At 43.0% G+C, this 16568-nt stretch overlaps 1 protein-coding gene across 1 annotated transcript in view; it reads left to right on the top strand.

The window, feature by feature from the left end:
• The window catches only part of HIBADH (3-hydroxyisobutyrate dehydrogenase), a 76438-nt gene extending 73454 nt beyond the window's left edge, over positions 1–2984 (top strand). Inside the window, exon 8 of the mRNA XM_083468515.1 lies at positions 2101–2984. Coding sequence (XP_083324641.1) covers positions 2101–2259 — 159 coding nt within the window. The 3' untranslated portion in view covers positions 2260–2984. The remainder of the gene's footprint in view (positions 1–2100) is intronic.
• The last annotated feature ends 13584 nt before the right edge of the window (positions 2985–16568 follow it).

Below are 16568 nucleotides of genomic sequence, written 5' to 3'. Positions count from 1 at the left end.
GAATTTTACAGAAAAAGACAAAATCAGATCAAAGCAGCATCCATCTAAATCATGGGTAGGCAAACTAAGGCCTGGGGGCCGGATCCGGCCCGCGGATGGTCTGGGAATCAGCATGTTTTTACATGAGTAGAATGTGTCTTTTTATTTAAAATGCATCTCTGGGTTATTTGTGGGGCATAGGAATTCATTCATATTTTTTCCCCAAAATATAGTCCATCCACCCCCCGCCCCCCAAGGTCTGACAGACAGTGGACCGGCTCCCTGCAGAAAAAGTTTGCTGACCCCTGATTTAAACCCTAAGGGCTTGGGAAAGCTAATGTCACACGGAAAAACACATTAAACCAACCAATTAAGATGTAATGCATAAACATTGTAATGCATATAAAACATAGGCTGGTTCTTGGGTGGATGAGGGAAAATCAGCTGAGCTGGACTCCTGGAGGCACTGTGGGTGAGTGGTTCCCATGTCGAAGAAACGGATCCATTGCCCACCTTGCATGGGGTTACAGTCCACCTGAAGAGACTCAGTCTCAGGGAACTTCTGGATCCAGCTTTGAGGCCTAGCTGGCCTCAGTGGCTAGAAGTGCCTTCTACCAGTCACGACTGGTACCCGTACCTGCACCAGCTGATGCAAAGAGAAGGCGATCCTGCTTGCTCCAGACAGTAGCGTAGCATGGGGAGGCCACAGGGGCGGTTGTCCCAGGTGCAAAATTGTTAGGGGGCACAAAATTTCTTTCTTTATATTTTATTGATTTTTCCAGGATTTTTAACAAATTATTACCAGATTAGTACAAATTAATACAAATTAAAAAGCTGACTACTACCTCCCCCCCAGTTGTTTGTTCTTTTTTCCTCCCTCCGTTGCTGTTCCAAGTACAATAGCTTTTTCCAACTTTCGTTTGGGGTCTGTGTGCAAAATTTCAACACCCGACGTTGCCTCAATACGGTTGCATGCTTCTGTCACTGACCTCTGTCGTAAACAGCTTCTCCATGCGAACCAGGAAGTGACCTCTCCAGACGACGGAACTGCTCTTCCTTTTCTTAAATCTGTGGTTGCGATCACCTGCGTGACACGGATGCCACTACTGGGCAGTTGAATGTGAATGTGTATTCTGTCCATTTATCTCCCACCCACCCGTGCCTCCGTGCTGGCAACCCATGCTATGCCACTGGCTCCAGGTGTGCGAGAGAGCCTTCTGCGGGAAGTTTTCATGTGCACCCAAACCCAGCGCTAAGCAGGATTCCCCCCTACCACACTCCTTCCCGGAAGAATGTTTGGTTTCTGAACATAGCTGATTGTTCTGACAAGCCAGATTCTGTGTACAGTGGTACCTCAGGTTAAGTACTTAATTGGTTCCGGAAGTCTGTTCTTAACCTGAAGCGGACTTTCCCATTGAAAGTAATGGAAAGTGGATTGATCCGTTCCAGACAATGAAAAAACACCCCCTAAAACAGCAATTTAACACGAATTTTACTGTTTCACGAGACCATTGATCCATAAAATGAAGGCAATAATCAATGTACTATACTATAAAATAAGTAAGACAGTATTTTAGATGAAAAAAATTAACATTTCTTTTCTTACGTGCACTCACTGTTTGGAGGGGGCTCAGGGTCCTCTTCCACAATCACAATCAGCTTGGCTCCTGGCATTCGTGGAGGCCTCAGAGAGCTCCTGTGGCTGGAGCCCAGTTGCAGAGCCTCTGCAGGCCTCATGGATGTTGAGGCTTGGCTTCCGGCATTCACAGAGCCCTGCAGGCACCGCGGACGTCGGGGCTTGGCTCCCGACATTCGCGGAGCCGCTCTAGGCGCCGCGGACGTTGGGGCTTGGTTCCCTGCATTTGCGGAGGCCTCCGAGAGCTCCGTAGGCCCTGTCGATGTCCGGGTTTGCCTCCAGGCAGCGGCAAGGCCTCCGAGAGCTTGGACAACTTACTTCTGGGTTACAATCGTTCGTAACCCGAAAAAATGTAAGTTGAAGCGCTCGTAACCCGAGGTACCACTGTATAAGCTGTATAATAAAAACGACAATCGGATTTTAATTCTTGTTTTACTTTCTTTCTTATTTCGCTCCGCTTCCCCCAATTCCGTTTTGTTTTTCAGGATCTTGGCTTGGCCCAGGTTTCCGCTACCAACACCAAGACGCCAGTCCTTCTGGGCTCTCTAGCCCATCAGGTCTACAGGGTCATGTGTGCCAAGGGCTATTCCCAGAAAGACTTCTCGTCTGTGTTCCAGTTCCTACGTGAAGAGGAGACCTTGTGAAATATCTTTTGACAACGGACACTGTTAACAACCAAACTGTCTTTGGAGCCTTCTTGCCGGTTACTCATCAAATACATGGGTTTAATTGAAGGTCATGAATCATGATCTCACCCACCTCTAATTTGCTGGGCTACAGCAGATGCCAGGATTTATTTTGAAATATTATAAAGAGAAAGGGTTTTGGTGTGTGCTTTAGCTTTACGGTACATAACTGACTTAATTAAAGACCTGTAATCAGGTTTAAATAAAATTCAGTATCCTTGTATACAAAATGACTTTAGCGTGGTTCTAAACTGTGCAAATGTAACTGTGATTTACGGGACTGATTCTGAGCTTCCTATCTAAGTAACAAACCATTTCATCTTTTAAAAAAAATTATTCCCATGAAGAATTTTCCTGATATTTTTTACATCTCGCTTTGGCCTAATTATAAATGCTGGTGGAAAGTTATATTAGAAGAGGTTTGCGACTTTATTGAAAGGCTGCTGCTTATACGGTTTTAAATAGTAGACATAGTTAAAATAACACTGTGTGATTAATCTTTGCTAATCTGATTTTTTATATATATATTTTTACCCTTTTCACATATTTTCGAAAGGTTCATGTCTACTAACCTCACTGTTACACATTTGCTTTAGGTATATCCTGCATTATTATAAAACTAAATAAATAAACCCCATGCCTTCGAAGGCAAATAAAAACCAAGATAGTGAATGATCACTAAATGTGGTTTTTTTGTGTGTGTTTACATTTGTTTTCCTGCCCTAATTACAGGACTCTGGGTGTACAAATATATGTATTTGTACAAAATCTGTGTAAATCTCTATAGACGACTATATTCTTTAAAGTTTTCCTCTTTTTCACTGCAGTCCATATGTATTAACATTGAGGACTACAGTCCAGAGCAATAAGACCTGTTAGTCTTTCTACATAATAAACATAGCGTGTGAATATACTTTTTGTTTTGTGCACGAAGGAACCCTCTGAACCTATTCATGAGGAGAAGTAAATTGTTAATCAGAGCTGGCAATTACCACAGCTTTTGGCCAGGGCTGGGTCGGAGAAAAACTATCCATGCATAAGACCTAACAATCATTGTGTAATTTTGCTGTGCTCTTTAAGTACACCCATCTCTGCTTAATGGTGGGGACCAAGTAGAGATTTACCATTGGTTTCAGTAAGCTATGGGCCCTTGTGTGTGTAGGAATCCCTAATACATGTTTATCCTGGATGATGCAGCACCACTGAACAGGACAATTGTATGTAAGTGTAAGGGACGCGAGTGGCGCTGTGGGTTAAACCACAGAGCCTAGGGCTTGCCAATCAGAAGGTCGGCGGTTCAAATCCCCGTGACGGGATGAGCTCCTGTTGCTTGGTCCCTGCTCCTGCCAACCTAGCAGTTTGAAAACATGGCAAAGTGCAAGTAGATAAATAGGTACTGCTCCGGTGGGAAGGTAAACGGCGTTTCCGTGTGCTGCTCTGGTTCGCCAGAAGTGGCTTAGTCATGCTGGCCACATGACCCGGAAGCTGTACGCCGGCTCCCTCGGCCAATAAAGCGAGATGAGCGCCGCAACCCCAGAGTCGGCCACATAAATGGTTATCTGCTAATGGAAGTCAGATTGGGAAACGGGTTAAGAAACCGACATGTTCTGATTTGAACATGTCGGTTTCTTAACCTGTTTCTGAATAAAATAGACTGTTGATTTTTTAAAAAAACCTACTTACTGGCTTTTGTGCTTTTTGAGAGTGTTTATTCTTTTAAGATTCTCTCCACCTTTTAAGTAAAACTCGAATTGTGATGTTGGCACTTAAATAGCCATCACTCAGTAAAATCTGGGTATTTCTCTGACAGGGTTGACAAATCCTAATGAAGGCACACTTTCCTTTTTAAAGAAAAGATCAACACAGATTCAAATATTCCTGTGTGCTTTACATAATGATTTGTGAAAATAGTTTGTTGAAAGATATGAGTCATTGATGGCGGGGGGGAATTGGCCTCTACAATTTCTTGAGTCAATGGTATTTAATTTAATACCACAGGCTAAAATCTGCATATTTTTTGCAAACAAATTTTGAATGGAACCCCTTTGTAGATAGAGATAAAGAGAAGACTAGGGCTGCTGTTCCTCATTCTCCTTAACTGTGACCTAGAGTCTTCCTTCTCCTTAGGGGTCGGAGGTAATTAGTTATGTCTGCTTGTTAAATGTTGAGGTTTGCTGAACCAAGTTCCCAGGAAGACAAGACTGTTAGTGTGGTAACTATATAGTCTATTAGTCACCAGGCTTTACCCTTGAGTTGGAAATAAATGAGTATACATGATCTTTCATTTTATGTGGCAGATCCCATAGCATTTGCAAAATTTATCTGATCGCACAACAGATAAAGGTCACCAACTGCTGAAGCACAGCATGTTATTTAGCAGCAAATAGAAATGGTTCTATAGTACTTTTTGAGGGTAGATCAGCCCTTTGCAAATACCATTTTCCACTCCCCTCTGCATAGGTATGTGTGGAGGGCGGGTCACAATGGCAGCAATGGGTTCTCCTCCCTCTGTTTACCCAGTTGGATATAACCTCAGCATGTAGGTGCAAATTGTCTGATCGATACGCCATATTTTTTTAAAAATTAGCAACACAAAGATCATGTAAATTTTTGTGTACACAAATATGTCCATACGGACTTGAGTATGCTCAGCGGACACATGAAACTGACATGGTTGTTAGGGAGGGGAAGTGAATGCAGTTGCTGGAACACTAAACCGAAACACTCACTGCATGCTGCAACCAGTTTGTTGCACTAGTATTGTGCATTTTCATTCATAAAGGTTGGATCAACTGGAGAACTGTTTGGGTATGATAGATTGTGGCTGTGTTTGAGGCTAAACGAACTTGAATCAAAATACACTTCTACATGCAATATTTCATACAATGTATTTAATGCCATTTACCATGGAGAGTGGAATGTCTGCATTAGCTATCTGAAATAATAATAATACAGTAATAATTTTATTATTTGTACCCCGCCCATCTGTTTGGGTTGCTCCAGCCGCTCTGGGTAGCTTCCAGAGTTATTTAAATTTATTAAACCATTCTTTCCCACTTGATTGTAATAAAACCTCAAAGCAGTTTAATAAATTTATGTCCTGCTTTCAGCGTAGGTCCAAAGTCACAAGGTAGCTTATCTGCAGCATGCTATAGTTACCAATATAGATGCGCACACACACACACACACACACACACACACACACCCATAAAACTCTTATTTTTTTGTCCTTGTCCAAAATTCAGTGGCCATTGTTGGGAGAAGAGTAATATTTTTGTTTGTTGCAAGTGGGATGTATGGTAACGGACGTCACTTTTGCTTTTTGTACACTAAACCAATAGAAGTGCTAGCAACCCAAACCTGAAGAGCGAGAAACTTCACAGCTCTGCAAAGAGCTTTGACTATTGACAGAGCTTGTTTAGATGTCGGGCAGACAGAAGCTACCTCCTACTACAGCAGAAGCCTGTGCGATAAAGGCCATGCCAAAATGTCTTGCCTCTCCAGAGGCCCCTGGAGGCTATTGCCTTGGCAGCAGTGCCTGATTCTTTCGCTCTGGTTGCCAGGAGCCTGGTGCCTTGCTAACATCCCGCTTTTGTTTATGACCTAATGTAGCGCTAGGTTTCCAGCTTGGATTGAATTAAGCTTTTTAGATCTTACTGTTTTGCATATGTACACAACCGAGCTGACAAGTGTATATTTAATATGTTGCCCTGACTCTAAGAGTAATGGTGGATATTCAATCTGCTGTAAGCCGAAGCGATGGGAGGGGGCAGTGGTGTGTCTGCCAAGACTTGTAAGAGAGACTCCAGCAAAAGAAAAAACGGGGGGGGGGGGGAGCATGGGAACGCTTTATGCATTGCTGCAAACGCAGGATTTAATTTCTCCTTTTTATAAAGTAATTTACAAATAGATTAGGATATCATCAAGCAAAATAAATTTCACGTAATTAATGGGCATCGTGCACACATATATTTACAATCTGCTTTTAACTAACATCGTGAATTGGCGATTTTCATAACATCTTTTCAAGCTTATTAAAAACGTGCTCCACATGCACCGCAATAGTGGGGAAACAAACCACAATATTTTCAGAACTTGCTCTCTCTGTCCTTTGTTCTTTAATGATTCCTGTAAAGCCTAGATATTTAAATGCTTGGGTGTACAAATGTACTTGGTGTGTGTTATGCGGCCCACGAACCAAGGTGATGAGTAACTATACAACCATTTAGAAGACATCTGAAGGCAGCCCTGTATAGGGAAGATTTTTATGTTTATTTTTTAATGTTTTTATATATGTTGGAAGCTGTCCAGAGTGACTGAGGCCACCCAGTCCGATGGGTGGGGTACAAATAATAATATTATTATTATTATTATTATTATTACTATTACTATTATTACTATTATTATTATTATTGAATAGGATGTCCCTATTTTCATTGGAGAAATGTTGGAAGGTATGTGTGCCTTTTACATGCATTGAAAGATAGGGGTGTGCCTTATTCTGTGTAAGCTTAATTTTAAAACACTGCTAGACACCTGCAGGTGGTGTTTCTAGAAGCATTTTTTTTTTTAACTCCATACCCACAGAGGCAGTTTTAGGGTTCAGCCGCACTGGGCGCCACGCTGCAGAATGATGTAGAATGGAGTGCAAGAGACACGGTGGCACCATATTTTAGTGTCACACTGGGGGCTGCTGAAATTTCATAGAATGGTAGAGTTGGAAGGGACCTTGAGGATAATCTGGTCCACGCAAACCCTGCAATGCAGGAATAATATGCAATTGCCCCATACGGGGATTGAACCAGCATCCTTGGCATTATCAACACCACGCTATAACCAGCTGAGCTATCCAAAGTCTGCCACTGATACCCACATAGTATTCTCATATATAAAAACTAGAGCAAAGCTACCTCTGATAACAGGCACATCTCTCCCTTACATAACATAAAGCATGCGCTGTCTTTATTCAAATGCTCATGTTCATTCCCATTTGTTTTGTCTTCTTTTCTTTTATTGATACACCAAAAAAGAAAAATACAAATAAAAACAGTGATAAACACAATATTAATTGCAAATCAATAAAGCAAAAAGTGGTCCCCATTTGAAGCTGATCTTGTGTGGTCCAGTAAGGGAGAGTGGCATATGAGATACCATACCAGTTGTTAAGCTGAAGGGTTGGGTTTGATACTCATACATAGATTTAGGCTAGCCCTCCAAATACCTTGCCTACAAGATTCTCCGTTTTGTACCTTGCATTCATCTCTACTTATGTGGAGTGCATGTTGTTTAACTCGGCTGTGGACCAGGCTAGTAGCTGAAATGCTATGCTATGATTTAAGCGACTTTTGAGGTCTACTGACTTCAGGAAGAGTTAATCTCCTTAACTGAGTCATGGAACAGGCTGTGTTGTTTTATAATAAAATGTATTCAGATTCTATCAAAGAACCTCTTCGTTCCAGAAGCAAGCCAGCCTAGAAGCAAATTGGCACCTGTGCTATTAATAATGCAAATTTGCAAACAAGAAAGTACCAAGTAGAAATAATGCACTCTTTGAGAAGTAATAAACTCTTTGATCTTTCTTTGAAGACGGGAGTATAGGTTTAAACTACCTATTCAGAAACAACCAGATGCCCATAAAGGCCGGTACTTTGCTTTGATAGAAAATCACTGAGACCTGCCCAGCTGTGCTCATTTGTAAACAGATTAGTTAAGTGCTCATCAGCCCCAATTTGCATAGTATAACTGTATAGTTCACCATAGCCGGCATCAACAAAAATTTGTTTGTTGGAAGTTTAAGAAAACCTGTTTCTATGAGCCTGAAATTGCAATGAGATAATTATGTGCACAGTAAAGCAGTCATTTTAAGAGTAGAGTTGTTTGCCATCCATTTAGTTGAATAGGAAAATAGATGCCTGCATCATAAAAATACAGGATAGTGATATAGCTGTGATTTTGGCTTTCTGGTGGTCAGCCATTATGTGCCACAAACATGTTTGTTCATTTTTATATATTGATTAAATAAACTTATATCCCACTGTTCCTCCCAAAAGAGCCCAGGGTGGCAAAAAAAACAACAACACCACAATACAATAAAGACATATTAAAAATAATTCCAGTATAGATACGGGCTGATAAAGATCTCAGCTTTAAAGTATTATTGGAAGAGAAAGGTCTTCCAAAAAACAAACAGACAGACAGGTCTAGGGTTACAGATCAGCACTGTTGGGAAGGTACATTCAGTAACTCAGCTAGGACATAATCCTAAACCAAGCCATGATTTAGCCAGCAAACCTAGCAGTTGTCCTGCTACACTGTTGTTAGGCAAACTATAGTTTCACTTATGTCAGAATAAAGGTGTGTGGTTTATCTTGCTCCAGACTGAGCTGTAGCCAAGGAGGCTTACAGCTTGTGGTTTCTCTGAGGGAGATAAACTATGAGCTCAGGTTCAGATGTAATGCTACAAAAACAACATGGGAAGTAAGGCTGCCCAAACTCCTTTCAACTTTCTTTCAAATAAAGGGATGGAGTTTCATACAGTGTTGAGCTTCAGCTCCCATCAGCATGGAGAGTGGTCAGGGATTATGGGAGTTGTCATCCAACAGCATTCCTCATCCTTAATTTAACTCTCTCCACTTGCTGTTTTTTTATGTCCCTGTTATTCCATTTGAAATCAGGGATGTCCAACCAGTAGATCATGATCTACTGGATCCTGACAGATCACAGGACCCTTATCATGTACAAAAAGTTACAGGGGGGGGGAGCTAAAAAAACCCTCTGCAATCCTCCCCCCCAAAAAAGCTCGACAACTCTGGGCAATCCACCCACCCTACGCACACTCCTCCCCCCTCCAATGACAATGGTAGATCAGTGCCAGGTTTTTCATACTGCGAGTAGATCGCAGTCTCTTGGGAGTTGGACATGCCAGGACTACATCACATAGAGAAATGACAATACTTTGTGGTATGTAAAAAACAAAGGCAGTCCTGTTGACCCAGAAGGAGGTGCAGGGAAACATTCAAAATCCACAGTTGAGCAATACCTATATTAAAAAGTAAAGGGACCTCTGACCATTAGGTCCAGTCATGACCGACTCTGGGGTTGTGGCGCTCATCTCACTTTATTGGCTGAAGGAGCCGGCATACAGCTTCTGGGTCATGTGGCCAGCATGACTAAGCCACTTCTGGCGAACCAGAGCAGCGCACAGAAACGCTGTTTACCTTCCCGCCAGAGCGGTAACTATTTATCTACTTGTACTTTGACGTGCTTTTGAACTGCTAGGTTGGCAGGAGCAGGGACCGAGAAATGGGAGCTCACCCCGTCGCGGGGATTCGAACCGCCGACCTTCTGATCCTAGGCTCTGTTTAACCCACAGCGCCACCTGCGTCCCAATACCTATATTAGGACTCAAGAAAATAGCACAAAATATTGAGCAAGCGTTAACATTTTCCAGAACTCTTGATCAGGCTTAATTTTGCACAAATTGCAGGTGGTGGTGGTGAGGAACACAACGTAAAATTTCAAAAATTAGGCCTTGAGGTCTTCCTTTTGATTGGAGTCAGAAACTTCTCTCCTAAGCCCTGCACAGCCCAGGTAGGCAGGGCTGCACAACTGTCAGTTACTCAGGTAACATGCATGCGTGTTTGGTGCTTTCAAACTCCAACCATCAGCTAAGAGTTCAGACTTCAAAGTGCTGCATTGGGCTCCATGCAAGCAGTGACATTCAGCTGTTTGTTGGGGCCTGAAGAGAGCTCTCCCGGGTGCTTTGCAGCCCCAACTCTTAGCTAACTGTTGGGGCTTCAAAGCACCATGGACAGCTCCTTGTAAGCACCAGCGATCAGGTGCTTGCAGGTGTGGGAATGTTGTGGGTAGCAGGAGAAGGATATATTGATTAAATATTATCCTTCCTAACTCACGCTAGTGAGTTTATTCATACAGCAGAGTACAGTCCCCTCTTTACACAGCAAGGAAGCTATTTGCAGATTCGTTAGAATCTCTTAAGTTCTATTATTCCTGGTAAGAGCCCTTTGATTCCCTCCTAAAAGAATAAAGACACAACAGTCTTCTTTTAAAAGTAATAAGAAGAAGAGGCAGGAGAGGATATATTATTTTATGTTATCCTTCCTAACTTGCGTCAGCAAGTTCTATGACTTAGCAGAGTTGTTAAACAACCCCCCCCCCTTTTAAATTACACAGAGGTTAGCTAGTTGTTGGCCTGTCTGAGCCTCACTATTTAGGAGTCCTGGTTTCCCTTTTTATATCCCTCCTAAAAGAATAGACACGACCATCTGATTAAAGTTAACATAAAACTAGTTTACTTACAGTCATCCAGTTCACAATAAGATCCCTGAAGGCAGACTTAATTTGCAGAACAACATATAACTATGTGAACTATCCCATAAGGGAAATAGTCTAAAGTGACTGCGACTCAGCAGTCACTTCTCCTAACTCTTAGGAACACAAAAATGGAGAAAAAGAAGAACAGAACAACATGGAGGAATGTCTGCACCTCTGCCCAGAAGAAGCCACACCCTCTTTGAGTCACATGCAGGGAAAGTCTGTCCCAGCTCAGGAGGAAACAGGAAGTTTTCTCCTGAGTGGTACAAAACATCCCTTAACATGTCCACTGTAGGAATGTTGTGCTTGACTGCTATAAGTTTCACATCCCACAGTCACGTCTACCTACCTGGTCACAAGCAAAGGAAGGATGCTCCAGACCAGGTGTAACAGGAAGTTCAACTGGCTGGACCAACATTCCCCTGCATATCCACTCTAGGCAAACAGGAAATGTTGTATTTGACTGCTTATGCTACATCCCACAGCAGGGAGTCCAATAGGTTACTGTGCACTGGGCTCTGCAGGCACCACTGATCAGTGGCCAAAGCAAGGGCTGCACTTGGAATTTAGACCCTTTCTGTAGATGGAGATTGCAGGCTGAATTAATTTATGCAAGATGCTTGCAGGGATCAGATTGCACCTTGGCTTCCCATGGGCATCTTACATTTTCCCTTTAAGCCTCCCCTGTGAAAATGCCCTGAGCTAAGGTGAGAGGGAAATAGAAACCAGCAATCTGTGGCTGAGGTCACTGCATCTACTATGCAGTTGTCATGGCTAATTTAAAGGTAAACAAGTTGCTAAAAGAGTGCTGTGGTCCTCCCCTGGGGTAATAAAATCTAGCTTGGTGTAAGACTGGCCCTACAATTAGGAGGAGATCAAGATGTCAATTGAGGTTATTATTTCACCACCTGGAATCGGGTTGGGGCGTTGTTTGGATTTTCTGCCTTGGGGTGGCAGAAAATCTTGCAAGCTGCTTTAAAGTGGGGAAATTTCTGAAGTGGAAATGGCAGGTTTGCTTATTCGTTTGTTTAGAGCAGCTCAGAACACGAAGCATTACAATTTAATTTAGCAATGCGCAGAAGTTGCAAGGAAGAACCAGGGATTTAAAAATAAAAATAAAAATTTCCTCATAAAGTAAAGGCCTAATGGAATAAAAACACATTAGTTACCAGAGAAGGAGGAGGAGGAGGTGGAGCAAACCTCCCTCTATGTCTGAGTAATATTCTGGGGGCAGCCACAGAACAGGCCCTTTTCTCCCCACATTGATCCATATTTCCACTTAGATGGGACACAGAGAAAGACATCTTCTGCTCTTACAGACTGGATGTCATGGGATAGCCTACTACTATATGGATGGTCCATTGATTTCAATTGAAGTTATAGACAGAAGGAAAGTTTGTCACTTTTTTCGTACTCCTGTGTTTTTACCTTAAAACAGATAACTTTTCAGCTGCTTCTTGGCAGCATTTACAATTGTCTTTGTGACCTGGCGTGGTAAATTGAAAGTTAGGCCATTATTCCAGGAACTTATGTCTTTTGAAAGTTGCAGTTAAATTTTCATTTTGCTTCCTGGTAGCAAAACTTTGATCCTACACAGGCCTACTTGGGAGAAAGCCCCTTCATTTCAGTGGTGCTTACTCCCAGGAAATGGTTGCAGCTTGGTTTACATTTTACTTTGAAAGCATATCATTTTTGCATATAACAAATAATTTTAAAGGACCCAGACTCAGCTCTACTGTTAGTAGTCAATGGCATTTCAATAGCTTGCTTTCTTCGTTCATTTACATTTCACAGCAGCTGAATCTCCCTACTAGTCCTATGGTTTAGATACCAGGCTAGCAAGCTTCAAAGAGGAATTCTCAGCCTTTTGCTGTGCTGATTGACACTGCTCTCATCCTTCACCTCTAATCCAGATCAGAAAGGTTGACCACAGAAATTAAGGTATGTTTAAAATAGGCTTCTAGCTAAATCACTTGCTGTTTGATGAAGTGTGAAGGTTAAAAATAGGGAGGCAGAAGAAACCTCTTAAGAAGGAGGAAAAAACAAAACCCAAGTTCCTCCTCCTCTGCCCCCAACTGTGCTTGTCTAGTAATCATAGATCAGCATTTCTGTAACATAGCAGTAAAATCGGAACAGATTGCTGGTGTGCAAACAAAACCCAAACAATTTTCTTCCTCCCAGCAATTTTGAACTCTTCTATCCAGTAAAACTTTCTATAAAAAAATAATAAACACTCTGAGTAGCTGTATGTAAGGCCCAACTCCATATTTGCTTTCTTATATAAAGGTAAAGGACCCCTGGACAGTTAAGTCCTATCAAAGGAGACTCTGGGGTTGTGGTGCTCATCTCGCTTTCAGGCTGAGGGAGCTGGTGTTTGTCCACAGACAGCTTTCCGGGTCATGTGGCCAGCATGACTAAACCACTTCTGGTGCAAGGAACACTGTGATGGAAGCCAGAGGGCATGGAAATGCCATTTACCTTCCCACCGCAGTGGTACCTATTTATCTACTTGCACTGGAATGCTTTCGAACTGCTAGGTTAGCAGAAGCTGGGGCAGAGCAACAGGAGCTCACCCCGTCGAACTGCCGACCTTCCGATCAGCAAGCCCAAGAGGCTCAGTGGTTTTATAGCTTATTTATATACTGACCATTATTCTAACTTTCAAGACTTCAAGGTCCTGGTTGTCTATGAACTGCCCCCCCCCTCAGATTCTCATTAGGGTGAGATGCGCTGTTTTTTCTATTTATTTCTAAATGTGCACCTAGCATGCAAATCACCATATGCAAATTTTATGAAAATCAGCACCCGAATTTTATTTATTTATTATTGGCTATATATATATCCTTTTTTCTGAGGGGAGGCATAAGTGGTTGCCCTCCCCTCTTCTGTTTCAGGATATCCTTGACCAGAAAGCCTATATTCCAGGAGGAGGCCTTTGCTTTGCATCTATGCAGTGCCTTTGAAAAATCAGACCTTTTTATTCATGGCTGCGTATTAGGTGAAAAGCGCAAAATGATTGAATTTTGGTCTTTGTTTTCATCATCTTTATAGCACAGCCAGTCAAGCCCCAGTAGGCACTATTGTTATGTGGAGAATATATCATAGAGATCTTGGCAGGAGGTTATGTCTTGTGCAATACCCAAGACAAGCACTTAATGATACCTAAAACTTTGGCTGGGAGTTAAGGGCACATTTTACCTCACAGGAGATTTTTCGCCATGCACAGCGGCAGACATCTGAGTGACCTTATGGAAATCCAAGTTAACTTGTTTCACTCACCTGAGCTGGATAAACTGCTGGAAGCCATATGCTGCGAGTGAGCTTGGCTCTCCTGGGGAAATAAATTACAAGCAAGGTCATTGTTTGATGCAGTTTAGAAGTGACTTAATATAAATATTGGTGTTGTTTCAAATACAGCCAGCCAAGAGTTTGTCATTATGTTTCTTATTACCAGGTAATTATCTTTTCCAACTTCCATTTAAAAGAATACCTTTGGGAGAAAATGTTCCTGTGGAATGAATTCTCACCTGTGTATCCTCTTTAGTGGTTAGATCACTACTCCAGCTTTACACCAGATGTCAACCTTTGGTGTCAGCTCATCTTTCTATCTGCCAGCAACGCAAGACCATATTCCAATGGAGGATAGAGGGGATATGTATAATTTTTTTTTTAGTCTTCCTTAGAGGCCCACACCGGAAATCTGTGGTAAATGGTTCAGCATGAGATTGGACGACCAATTATCCACATTATTTTTCATCCCATCCAAGCCAGACTTGAAACATATGTGTCAGGTTTCACTGGAGCTGAAGCTGGACTTGGGGTGAAAGTCAACATGTAAATTTATAGTACACAAACTGTTCCTTTTCCTTTTACTCCAAGGAAAGGGGACCAGTGACCTCATTACTCCAAGGTTCATACAGTCTCAATGCCCTTCAGCCCCAACCAACATGGCCAATGGTGAAGGGTGATAGGAGGCAGCCCTACAAATACTGGAGAGCCACAACTTCCCCAGACTTTCTTTACTGTAAGCTGGGGTCCCTGTCTGAAATAAAGGGAGGAGGCTGAAACAAAAGGGGCAATTGTGGTTACAATCGGTGCCGGATTAAAATCCCAAGGCAGTCCAAACCTTGCCCTCCCCCAACTCTAGTGGAATAACATTGAACTAAGACAGCTTGTAATTTTCTTTCAAGATTAAATCCGTATGTCAGGGGCTGAGCAGAGGAGGAGTGGTGGAGACTGCCTCCCCAGCCTGACCCTTCCAGAGAAGAAGACAGTTCAGAATTACAACAGAGGTTTGAGGGAGGAGGAGGGAGGGAGGAAGATGAGGTGAAAAGTTGGGAAATAATGGGAGAGGAGGAGGAGGCAGAGCTGGAGCAGCTGTCTGACAACTTTATCACTAGAAAGCATTCCAGATCCACCATCTCTCGGAGCCCAGCGAGCCTTAAAAATAGGAGAGCAAAGGGCTCAGAAGCAAAGGCTCTCAGCGCCAGCCGTAGAAGGGAGGACGAATGAGGAAGTGGGAGAGGAGGGGAGGGGAAAATTACTCGGAGCAATGCCATTATTCCAAGAGGCCACATTCCCAAGCTTCTCTCTGTGAATATTGAATAAAAGCAGATGGTAAGGGCTTTCCCTTGTCTTGTCCATTCCTAGCAACCTGCCGTAAAATGCTCTTCCAATGCTACTTTCTGGACTTGGTCCTGTAGGTAGGACCAGATCTGCTCTAGTACAGTGCCCCTAATTCCCTTTTCTACAGAGCCAGTCCAGGAGGATACCAGGGTCAAAGGTTCTGAGAGCTGCCACAGGCCTGACACTGGGGAGCAGCAGGGGGTGAACCTAACACGTGTGTGTGTGTGACGTCATGCGTGATGTGCATTGCATGTGTGACGGTTGCATCGGGAGAGGTCAAGCAGGACTCCTCCCAACGAGACATTCACTCACCAGGTTGTGCTGGTCCTCATGGTGTCTCCCAAAACGGTGCGGCCCATGGCAACATCCCACCCAGCCTTCTCTGCTCCCTCAAGATTGGGGGGGGGCTGAGCCCCATCCCAACAGACATTGGGGGGCCTCAGCCCCAGGGAGTTAGCACACCTGAGAGCCATGGAAAAATAAACAAGCAAGAGCAAGGTCCCTTCTCTCTGTAAAGGGCGATCAAAGCAGACTCAGTCCTGTGGCTAGGCCTGAACCCAGATTTGAACGGATCTAAATAATGATGAAGTGCCATTACACTTACCAGCAAGACGGCTAATTAGCCATATATAAGGACACAGCAACAAACCAGCCCAAAGACTGGCTTCCTTGTTTTGGGAACTCGCATTAGAATGCATATCCAGAGCAAAAGAGAGAGGTGGTCTGAGATAATGCAGGAAACAGAATGGCCATAAATCAGAAGGCAGAAACACATTCTTGGGAAGCAGCCACCTTTTACTGTAATTGGCTGCAAGGTGCTGTAATATACAAGGTATGCTGCTGTTTAAGAGCTTCTTTCAGGGCTGTACACGGCACATGGGCAACTTAGGCAACACTTTTTTGTTTTTTGTTGTTTAATGCAAAAAGAAGAAGAAAGAACTAACTCCAAGGAAATTTGATATTAGGGAAAGCTCTCCATTTCTCTCTTGAGTAAATCTCTCAAAGACAAGCAATCTCCTTCTATGTACTCAATTAATGTTCTAATTAATGTTGCTCTATAATATTAACTGGAGTGTGTGGGGTGTTAAGGGAGGGGTAGTACCTCTGGTGGGGGACACGTCGTGCACCTTTTGGGATAGCTTGTCTACCTTTGGTCCCCTCAACTCTCATCTGTGGTTCCTAGAAGCTGTCAGCATGTGACAGTGGCCACATCATGGGAATGGCTTCAACTGGCCGGCTAAACCAGGTGAGGGTAGCCAATGGGTCTCAAGCCCTCTGTGAGTTAGGGACTTCCCTACATGCAAAGG

The sequence above is a fragment of the Podarcis liolepis genome (assembly GCF_965112155.1).
Source record: "Podarcis liolepis genome assembly, chromosome: 12".
Classification (NCBI taxonomy): domain Eukaryota; kingdom Metazoa; phylum Chordata; class Lepidosauria; order Squamata; family Lacertidae; genus Podarcis; species Podarcis liolepis.
The sequence above is the reverse complement of the archived record's forward strand: the minus strand, read 5'-3'. Positions and strand labels throughout refer to the sequence as shown.